Consider the following 10,850-nt stretch of genomic DNA (forward strand, 5'->3'; position numbering starts at 1 on the left):
GGGAGAGCTTGAACAATAACATATTTATTCCTTGGTGACCTAGGTTGAGGGGCTATCCTAGGCTTCTTCATGCACTGCTCATTACTTCCAAATTCCGCAAAGCGCTTAGCAAATTTCTTACCTTTTTTGTCCGACACATCATCATCATCTCCTGCTGCCATCTTCCCCTCAGGCATTACCCCTTCTTGAAACCGGGACTTCCCTCTTTCCTCCTCCAATTTATCAATCCTCTGCCCTGCTAACTGAGTTGGTGTTATCCCCGTTACATCTTGGATTTCCATTTTCTGATTATTCTGCATACCCAACTGACCACCAACCCCAAATTCTGCCTTTGCAAACTCATTAGCATTGCTCAAAATACCAGAATTCTCCATGAGAGGGAACAAGTGAAGATGAGAAAACTGATCTGCAGGAACGTCAGGAGCAGCAAGATGGAAAGAGCTAGAAGATCCTGACTGAAGTGATGAGTTATAGCCAGGGTAAGCAAGAGGTGTTTGAGGCGAATTCCTTCTTATATTAACCCCCTCTCCCCAATACGAAGCCCAAAAGGCCGGCCAGTCAATGATTCCATTAACTGGTTCAGTGCCAAAAGAATAAGTCCATACACTTGCTTGAGAGCTAGACTCCAAGGAGGGTTGTGGATTGTTGCGAATGTTCAAAAACTGAATCTGCTGGGTTTCCATTTCCAGCCCAACATTTCCAAAGTCTTGATTTTCAAAGGAGTTATGGGCCCCTACATGAATTGGTGGATCATGCTGGTACTTGTCCCACATTGCTTGTGGGAGGGAATGTCTCCTTGTTTATATATTACTTCCTCCGTTTCTAAATAAGTGCAACACTTCTTGTTTTCACGTTTGCCAATGCATTATTTTAACCATTAATATCTTCAATTATCAATAAGTAAAAATTATAAAAAGTTGATATTAAAAAAATTCACATTCAGAGGAATCTAACAAGATCCCACATGACTATGTTTTTCCTAAACCCTAAATCACCAAAGCTAATTAAAGTTTAAACTGTGAATAGTAAACACTATGCAAATGTTGCACTTATTTAGAAACGGAGGAAGTATTTCCCTCCCTCATTCCTTTCATTGAGTTGGTACTTGAGATATGCTTTTGTGGTTGGATGTCATGTTTGGTTTGGGCTTGCTATCACACACGCGCCCCGCCCGGACTGGGCCTTGGGCTTTGGGGAATAAACTTAACTTAACTAAAGTTTTGGACCCGGGATTGAGCGCGTGTGTGGCGGTTTGTTTTGTAACGTTTTGACCGTTACAAGATTGATGGCAATCCCTTATTATCCGCCTATTTATTGCCGTCCATTTTTCTGTCCTGATTTTCTCCTATAAATCAGTGCCTCTGATCAATTTATGAGACACACAAAAAACACTCTCTTCCTTCTCTTTTCTTCTCTCTCTTTTCCTGGGTTTCGTGTTTTCTCCAAAGCTTATTCTGCTAGTGGTGGCAGTCTAGGCTACTGTGTTAACCTTGGGAGCGTTCCGGCCAAATCGATTACCACCGTTGTCGGGCCGTAATTGCTTTCAAGTCAGTGGTCTCCTACCACGCACAGTCTTAAAAGATTTCTCTTCTGCCATTGCGTACTGTCTGTTCTAACAGGGAGGACTCTAATACATATATGAACTTTGATATGTTTTCTTGTAATAATGTGAGAAGAGTCGGGAATGTCGTCGCACATTTAGCGGCTAGATTAGTTCTTTCTAATGGGTGCTTGTTGAGGCTCTTTCCTAAGATATCTCAACCTGGAAGGCGCTTGATTTTTAGTTATTAATAAAGCTCGGCCCTATCAATCTTTCCCTATATGTACACCCTTGCAAATTGCAATAAATGATTTATCTGTGAGGAGCCTAATACAATACTTCGTACTTATTAGTTGCCTTTTATTATTCTGTAATTGTTTTTATAGCCGTCATTTGGTGAGTATTAAGTTTCTTACCCGGTTGATAGTAAATTCACACACTCAATAACATCAAATTTTGGTTCGATCTTTTTGACAAGAATTTTGATTTCCTATTATTTTGATATTATTATAGTCTACTAAAATCAACCACTCTTGCCTCCTGAAAAGCCAGCCATAATGTGATTCACATGATGAAGGTCCAAAAATTAGAAAGCCGTGTGATTTTGTACATAATGGTTTCTGAGCTATATCTATATATAGGCACACAGTTACACTTAAAGACTTGCCTCTTTCCTTGCAACTTAGCATGTAATGTAATACTAGGCCATCATTTATTCTTGTATGTCTTTTAAAGCACATGGTATTGGTAGGGGCCTTGATAGTTGATAGTACTAACAAACATGGAATTTTTCATCTCATTTTTGAGTATTTATGCGATATAATTTTTAAGAAATTGAGTGTGCGTTGATAATTCTTGTGTTGAATTTTAGAGAAATTAGATTAAGTAAAGTAACATACGTGTTTATTGATATAATATATAAAGTCACGCGGAAAATCATATATTCGGGTTTCCGATGTAATATTTTTCCGATTGAATTTTTTGATTGCATATTAGATTTGCACTAAGCAATAGCATTTTTGTCTGTTTCATTCCTTACTTGTATACTACCTTCATTTCCTTTTCATTTATACACTTTTCTTTTTGGTGTTTCTTTTTAATCCACACTGTTACTTTTTCTCTATTTGATAACATGTTTCATCTACTTTAATTTATCATTTTTCGTCATTCATGTGACCCACTCTTAAGAACCTACCTTAAAGTTCTCTCTCTTACTTTATAACTTATCTTTTCACCTTTTCAGTTTACCCCGTCACTTTTGTACTTCTTGCTGGGCCCCCTCTCAAAGTGAAGTGAGGAGTAAGTTTTAGGAAACATATTGAGTATTTTTAGTTCATTTGTTAAGTTTATAGAATCTTGTGGGATTGGTTCTTAAAGTGTGGGATCGAATCCTATCTAAGTCATTATCTTTTATAATTCTTAAAAAAAAGTAACGAATGAGATAATGGTAACAATAGTTGGAGAAATAAATTTTATTGTAAAGAGGCTAAATTTCTAAACAAAAGAGACATTTTATTTAGAAAGTAAGCATATAGATACATACTAGGAATTAGCCGTATATATAGAAAGCATAAAAGAGCAAGGGTTCACACAAGGAAAAAACTTGGTTAACCCACCGGGTAGACTACCCACCCCATTATATAAGGTTGTGGTAATTATGATAGTGGAATCCAACTAGACTTAAATACTTATATTTTAATTATCTATTAGTAGCGGGTAGTCTACCCGGTGGGTAGATGTATCAATGTCCGTTCACACAATCATTTATGCAAACTCTCAAGACCTCCCATATGTCTTATCCAACTTTCGGAATTACGACCCTTTAGGGAGACAAAAATAACATGGCCAAAAGGCCAACATTTCACGCACAAACACACACATCCGACACAATCCCCGGCCCCCCCTAGCCTTCTTTTGAAGAAAAGACATATAATGACTTGATGGTGAAATCACAAAATGGTGCACATCTATTTATTCATAGTCTTAGCAGCAATTAATTTTGTCTTAGTTTAGTGGTTAGATATCGTTCCTTATGATCATAGGGTTAAAATTCAATTTGAGGTACTTTCAAGTAGAATTTTCTTACCCAGTCAGCCTCTCCCTATTCTCAAACTAATTGAGCTTAATTGGGCTGTGACTAGTAGGGGTATGCACCTTTCTAAACCGGAAAATTGGTTTTTTTGGACCGCGACCAGATCAAAAAAACCAGGTCCGTTTCGATATGGATTGGAAAATTTTCGGTGCGGTCAGTTTTGGACCTATTGGACTATCTATATTTTTAAAGAAAAATCTTCTTTATTTGATTTTAAGATAATATTAAATTAGATACATTGAAATTTAATATTTTTAATAATAATAATCCTAGAGGTAAAAAATTAGTAGGTTTTTAACATCCTACCTTTTTAACTTTTTTTAACATATAATCTTTTCTTTTTTTTTTTTACTAAAATAACTGAAATCCCGATCCACTTATTCGGCATGGAATTTTTCAGATTTGGATCGAAACGGACTAGAAATCCACTGAGTATCGGACCACAATCTTCGAACCGGTCCGATCCAAATTACGGTCCTGCTCGGTCCGGATTATGGTCTGACCCTAGATTTTGTACAGCCCTAACTGGGAGTACTCAAAATATTAAAACTCTTGCCCGAGCCCCAATACAATACAAAAAAAGTAGCCTTAATTAGCAAGAATGCGTAATATACGTCTAGTTAAATTTAAAGTAAACTTGAAGTGGGTTGATTTTTTGGGAAGTGCTAACTGAGTACAGTTTTTTTCAGTATTATATACTCTATTCGTAGTTTTTTAATACTTTTTTCATTTTAGGGTTTTACCAATAATTTAAAATTTTCTTATTTGAAATTATTTCACTTGATATATATCATTTCTAGGTACATCGAGAGGTATATAAGGGTGTTTGAGATATAGTATATATTGTAGACCTGATCAGGTCATCCCAACCAGTTTTTGGGTAGATTTTTTTGTTTTTGGCAAGCCAAAAATGATTTTTTAGTCTTTTGTTCCGGTCCAATTTTGACCCGAAATTTAGCCCGACCCGACCAATGGGTAATTTTTTTAGGCGCGGCTCGAACCCGGCCCGCCCCAGCCCATGATCACTCGAATATAGTGTTATAGTGGCTGCTTTTCACAAGCCTTTAAAAACTCTTTATTTTAACTTATTTCGTTGATAAAGAGTTGCCATGAGATATTTGGTAGAATCACCAAAAAGGCAATAACAAATTATATGAATTCACTGTACACTCAGTATTGCTCATCTTCATATGTCTATCTTACATTGGATAAATAATGTCACTAACTAACACTTTACAATTCCTTATCAAGCACCTAGTGTTCTACCTATCTATTAGTAGAATATGCAAATCAAAAACTAATCTTAGCACTTAATGCCCATACATTATTGATTTTGTGAGTGGTAAGTTGGGGATGAAGATGAATATGCAAGTGAACTATTGGACGATTCTTGCATAAGCAACAATTGAGGTGGGGTTTTTGATGTTGACGAGGAATTTGGAGGATTCTCTTGCTTTTTTGAGTTGTTGCTACTTGGTTTATGGCCCTCGTTACCTGTTTCGTGTCTAATCTCTTTCAACAATACAGCAACATCTTTCATTGTAGGCCGATCCTCTGCGCGGTTGCTAGTACATAGCAACGCGATGCCTAATGCTTGGAGCATCTCTTGAATTTGTGTATCCGGATGGCCTTGGAGCTTGTCATAGATGATTTCAACTGGGTCTTTTTTACTCTTCAAGTGTTCTCGAACCCATTGAATAATGTGTTGCCCTTCTAGAAATGAAGGATCGACGGGCTTCTTTCCGGTGATTATCTCTAGCAAAACTACACCATAACTAAACACATCGCTCTTTTCCGTGATCTTCACAGGACATGCATATTCTACAAACAAAATAAAGCACACAATAAGTAAATATCATAATCATTTTACCTATGCAGAATTGAAATATTTGGTTATAATTTCTCGGTAAACGAAAATAAGAATTCTCCGTTTGTTATATACTGTCTTAATTCATAGCCTAGTATGATTTTATTTGATTATAACAAAAGATAAGTAACAAAAGATAAGTAACAAGTTATTTAAAGAAGATGCATGTAACACAACTTTAATGAAATGATAGAATGAAGTATATAGTTGGGTAGATTTTGATACATACCAGGAGCAAAGTATCCATACGATCCTGCAAGTTGTGGACTTTCAGAAAATGACCTACTTTGATCTTCCACAAGTCTAGCAAGACCAAAATCGGCAATGCAAGCTTCATATCGATCTCCCAACAATATGTTATGTGCCTTAATATCTCGATGAACAATCGCTGGTACACAATCATGATGCAAATAAGCAAGCCCTTCTGCTACCCCAAGTGCTATCTTGAATCGAGTATGCCACTCCAACACTACACCAGTGCTAGTGCCACTCTCATGTAACAATGCACCAAGGGTGCCATTTACCATATAATCATAAAACAAAAGCTTAGTCTTCCTATTAGCTGCCCAACCCAATAGTCTAACAATATTCCGATGTCGAATCCTAGCCAATGTGGCGATCTCCGACGAGAAGAACGCCGTTGAGAGCTTATCAGCTGACCGAAATTTCTTAACAGCAATGGTAATATCCGATGCGAGCATTACCTGATAAACAACACCAGACCGCCCTCGACCAACGATATTCCCGGCGATCATGCTCCTTGCCACGTCAACTATCGAGAGGTCAAGCTTCTGGTACAACGTGACCTCCCAAGGCGGACACATCTCCACGTCATCATCCACACACTCCATGTCATTTCTGTGGGACCGGCGCAAATATCGAGCCCCGCCAAATATAATATAGAGAGCCACAAGGAGCAACACGGAACCGATCGAAAGAAGCACCGCCATCGCCACCCTCGCCCTTCTACCGGCGCCGCCACCTGCGACAGCGCACCGCCGATCACCGACGACGCAAAGACCCGCGTTTCCAGCAAGCATCGCCGGCGGAAGCTTCGAGAAAAACGGCGTGACGGGCACACTTCCCGAGAACTCATTATTGGATATGTTTAGAACCACGAGGTTCTGGAGAGCCTCAAGAGAATGTAGGTCGCCGGAAAACTTGTTATGAGAAAGGTCAAGGACTCCGAGCTTAGTGAGAGACGAAAACTCCGGCGGTATTTCACCGGAAAGTTGATTCCAACTTACATTCAAAGCAATCTCAAGCCCCGGAATATTCCCAATAGTCGCCGGAATCTCACCGGAAAACTGATTGTTGCCGAAATCGATCATTTGAAGCTTCGAACATAACCCAATCTCACTAGGAATTGACCCATTGAGTTTATTCCTCCCAAGAACGAGTTTAGTGAGTGAACTCAGTGACCCAATATTTTTGCTTAATTTCCCTTCAATCATATTATCTGAAACATCGATAAATTGAAGAGAAAAAAGAGAGCTCAAACTTACAGGTAAAGACCCAGAAATGGAGTTTGAATGAAGGTCGAGAAAAGTGAGATTCCGGCAACCGGAGATTTCTTCCGGTATAACTCCGGTAATCCGGTTATTCCCAAGATCGAGGAAGTTCAAATTTTTAAGCGCACCAAGTGTTCGAGGAATTGCCCCAATGAGCTTGTTGTTGCTTGCTCTGAATCTTATCAATGAACTACACTGCCCGATTTCTGGTGGAAGTGGGCCCGACAAATTGTTGGATAATAACAGAAATTTGTTGAGTTTTTGTAGCTGAAAAATCCCTTTTGGAATGATCCCAGTTAAGCTGTTTGTTGAGAAATCAATGGCTTCTAAGTTCTTGCAGTATGCTAAACTTTGTGGGATGTTTCCTTCTAATTTGTTCTGCCACAAAAAGAGGAGTAAAAGATTGGTTAACTGTCCCAACTCAGATGGGATCACACCAGTTAACTGGTTGTTATCAATCTCAATGTGGGTGAGACTTGTGCATGATCCCAAAGAAGTTGGGATAGGACCAGATATTTGATTTACACTCAGTTGTAATTCTTCCAACTTTGTCAGGTTTCCAAATGATGCTGGTATACTACCTGTCAATGAGTTTAATGACATATCTACAATAACAAGATTGGTGCACTTTCCTAACTCAGAAGGGATTGTGCCCACCAAAGAGTTTTGCCAAAGCAGCAGGTTTTGGAGGTTCTTAAGGTTCCCTAAGTGAGGTGGAATCGAACCTGAGATCGAGTTATCGTAGAGATATATGCTTTCAAGATTGCTACAATCACCGATCTCTGGTGGGATTTCACCGGAGATAAGGGCGGTGTAAATGGCAAGCGTTTCGAGTTTCTTGAGGTTGCCTATAGTTGAAGGAAGAGACCCTGAGAGACTAGTTTCAGCTAATCCAAGCATTACCAAATTAGTACAATTGCCAATCTCTAAGGGCAAATTACCTTCAAGGTTCTTATTTCCACCAGCTCTTATCACTTGTAGATTCTTGAGGTTTCCTATTGTACTTGGGATTGTACCACTAAGTTGATTATCATAGATAATCAACCAAGATAAGCTAGTTAAATTCCCAAGTTCAATGGGTATTGAACCTTCAAGCTGATTTGTGTTAAGGTAAAGTTGTTCTAACTTGGGTAAGTGGCATATCTCACTTGGGATTTCACCATTTAAGGCATTGTCACTTAAGTCTAAGGACTTAAGCTCTTGGAGTAATCCCAACTCTTTTGGGATTGTACCAGTGAGATTTGCTCCCACTAGGGTAACCTTTGTTAAGGTCAATAATGAGGTGAAATTTGAAGGTACATTGCCATGTAAATCTATATACCTCAAGTTTAACTCCATCACTTCATTCTTAAAGTTACAAGTGATCCCAAACCATTTACATGGTGTTTGATCACTTGTGTTCCAGTTACTTAAGGCCGAAATCGATCCGTTTAAGGTTCGTTTCCAAGAGAGGAGCGCCTCGCCTTGTGGGTTGATGGCGAAGGCCGGTTTGAAGGACATAGCAAGTATGAAGATAAGAAATATGAGGTGGGAGTGGAGGTGATGGTGCCATGGATGATTAACAGGCATTACAATTATACAAAGAAAGACTAAAAACAAGTTGTTTTATTGCTTAAGTAAGCAGCTAGTAATTGATGCTAAAAGAGAATATGGCTGTTTCTCCCTAGAAGAAGCTACAAACTTCAATGAAAAAAACAGCACACACCAAAAAAGGAAGAGAGATCGAGGTAGAACTTACAAGTTATAAGGGTAGTTGTTTGTTATTGTGGTAGTTTAGGAGTTTAGAAAGGATAGATAAGTTTTGAGTTGTGAAAATCCTATAAACTAAACTAATGTTTGTTAGTATGTATGTGAAAGTGAATTACAATACCAAGGGATTAATAAAATGCAATAAGACCCAGAATCTCTGGATCCAAGAACAGCTAAGTTCATGATATTATTATATGTTTAGGCAAAGATAAATGGAATTTTAGATGGCTATTATTTTCTTCATTTGTTTATAAACTATGGTGTGGGTGCTGAGAGTGTGGGGTGGAAAAGCAGGGGAGATGGCAGTGTTTTTTATGCAAAAAAATTGAAAGGGAGAGCAGGGTGAGCTGTCTTTGTTTTTATTTATTTAGTATTATTCAGTTCATACTTTGTTTTATCATTTATGTTTCTATTCTTAATGTAATTATGGGTAAGATAACTAGGTAAGTATAATTTTGCTATTCCTCCGATCCCAGAGGTCAAGGGATCGAGTCCCACCTCTTGCAAGGACGAATCCCCAATTTCCCCCCTTCCTTGCAAGAGACTTCATCTTACCTTTAATATATATATATATAATTTTACTATATTGAGCTAAGTTTGGCCTAATTGGGAGAGAGTTTTTTGCCAAATGATCCCATGAATAGTTTTATAGGCGGATGAGATTTGAACTCGTGACCTTTATTTCATGATGGCTCCGATACTATGTCAAATGACCAATTTAACCAAAAGTTTAAGTTGATGGTTGGAGTCCTAGGATTAGTTTTAGACTCTATCAGTTTCCCTTTACCACCCACCACTCTTAGAGTGTCTGCCTGCTGCCCGCAAACCTGGACTGGGTTAACCTGCAAGAGGTTCCAGTGTGGCAGAGTCCTTAATCTTACCATTGCAAGCTAGTACCCTAACAATAATTGATCTTCAAACCAATTATCTTTTCTAATAAAAAAATTTATAATTTTGATATTTTTCATTTTATAAAAGAAGGTTGTACACATTTGATCCCTAATTTACCTAGTAAGAATTACATCAGAATTTGATCATATTGTTAGTTTCCCTCCCTAGTTTACATTGTATTTGTTTTATCGATGAGTAGTTAATTGAATTTATCAGCTTTTTTTTATTACTTTTTCCAGGGTTTAACAAGTTATTTGGTAACTACTAACATAATTATGTTTTTTTAGTTTTTATATCAATTTTTAAATGTTAAGCAAGTTCTACATTTGTTTTTGCCAAAAATATTAGTACTATCTATTAGCTCATTTATTAGTATTTGAACTATTATTATTTTCAACCACTATTATTAATTGACTCAATAATGCATTAATATGAGATCATACAAAGTACTTGAATTTTATACTCTTATTGAGTCTTTATGGGTCCATTTCAACAGATAAAAACAGAACTTTTTGAAAATGATTTGTGGAGACAATTATTTGTACAAAACAGCTTTTACCATTCAGCCTTGATAATTGATGCTTTCTGCTTTGTAGTTTGTACTTCTCATTTTATTCTACTATATTTATTTAAATGGTGCTATGTAGTAGTCATTTTATATAAGAAGAACAAGATGATTTCATATAAATAGATAGGGTGGAGTTTTGTCAGTTGTTGCATGGCATATGCTTTGTTTTGGTAATGAGGGATCTGACTCAGCCTTGTCCTGTTGTAGCTATTAATTTCTCATGCGAGTTATTTTTGTGTGCTCCTTTTATTGAAGAACTTAACAAAACGATTTTCTATCCCTCAAAGAGATGAAAATCTATAGTTTTGTTGTAGATAGTAGTGCCGGTCCGAGCAATATAGAGGTCCTATACTAATATTGAATAATACGTCTTTGTATTAAAAATTCAAATAATTCACTAAAATATGTAAGTAAACTGTTAAGAGACCAACTCAACCAAAAGCTTAAATTGATAGTTGAGGTCCCAGGAATAGATTTATCTCTATTATATAAACCAAGGGGGGAGCAATGGTGTCCCCCTTGAAATTTACTTAAATGCACCTCTGGCCACCTAACCAACCCCAATTCCATGCATAAACTTGCCAAAACAAAAATATCAATTAAATCAAATTAAATCAAATTTAAACCCAATC

At 37.3% G+C, this 10,850-nt stretch overlaps 1 protein-coding gene across 1 annotated transcript; it reads right to left on the reverse strand.

The window, feature by feature from the left end:
• Positions 1-4,742: 4,742 nt before the first annotated feature.
• Positions 4,743-9,059, reverse strand: LOC104894318 (leucine-rich repeat receptor-like serine/threonine-protein kinase RGI4). Its single transcript, XM_010680525.4, has 2 exons — positions 5,729-9,059; positions 4,743-5,453 (listed from the first exon to the last, which is right to left on the reverse strand). Exons 1-2 carry the CDS (start codon positions 8,577-8,579, stop codon positions 4,957-4,959), a joined length of 3,348 nt encoding a protein of 1,115 aa, XP_010678827.2. The 5' UTR covers positions 8,580-9,059; the 3' UTR covers positions 4,743-4,956.
• Between the last annotated feature and the right edge of the window lie 1,791 nt (positions 9,060-10,850).

The sequence above is a fragment of the Beta vulgaris genome, chromosome 5 (assembly GCF_026745355.1).
Source record: "Beta vulgaris subsp. vulgaris cultivar EL10 chromosome 5, EL10.2, whole genome shotgun sequence".
NCBI classification, from domain to species: domain Eukaryota; kingdom Viridiplantae; phylum Streptophyta; class Magnoliopsida; order Caryophyllales; family Amaranthaceae; genus Beta; species Beta vulgaris.

Coding starts and splice junctions, on each gene's coding strand:
- LOC104894318 (XM_010680525.4), bottom strand. CDS start 8,579: ATGCCTGTTAATCATCCATGGCACCATCACCTCCACTCCCACCTCATA. Junction 5,454..5,728: donor GTATGGATACTTTGCTCCTG/GTATGTATCAAA, acceptor TTTTGTTTGTAG/AATATGCATGTCCTGTGAAG.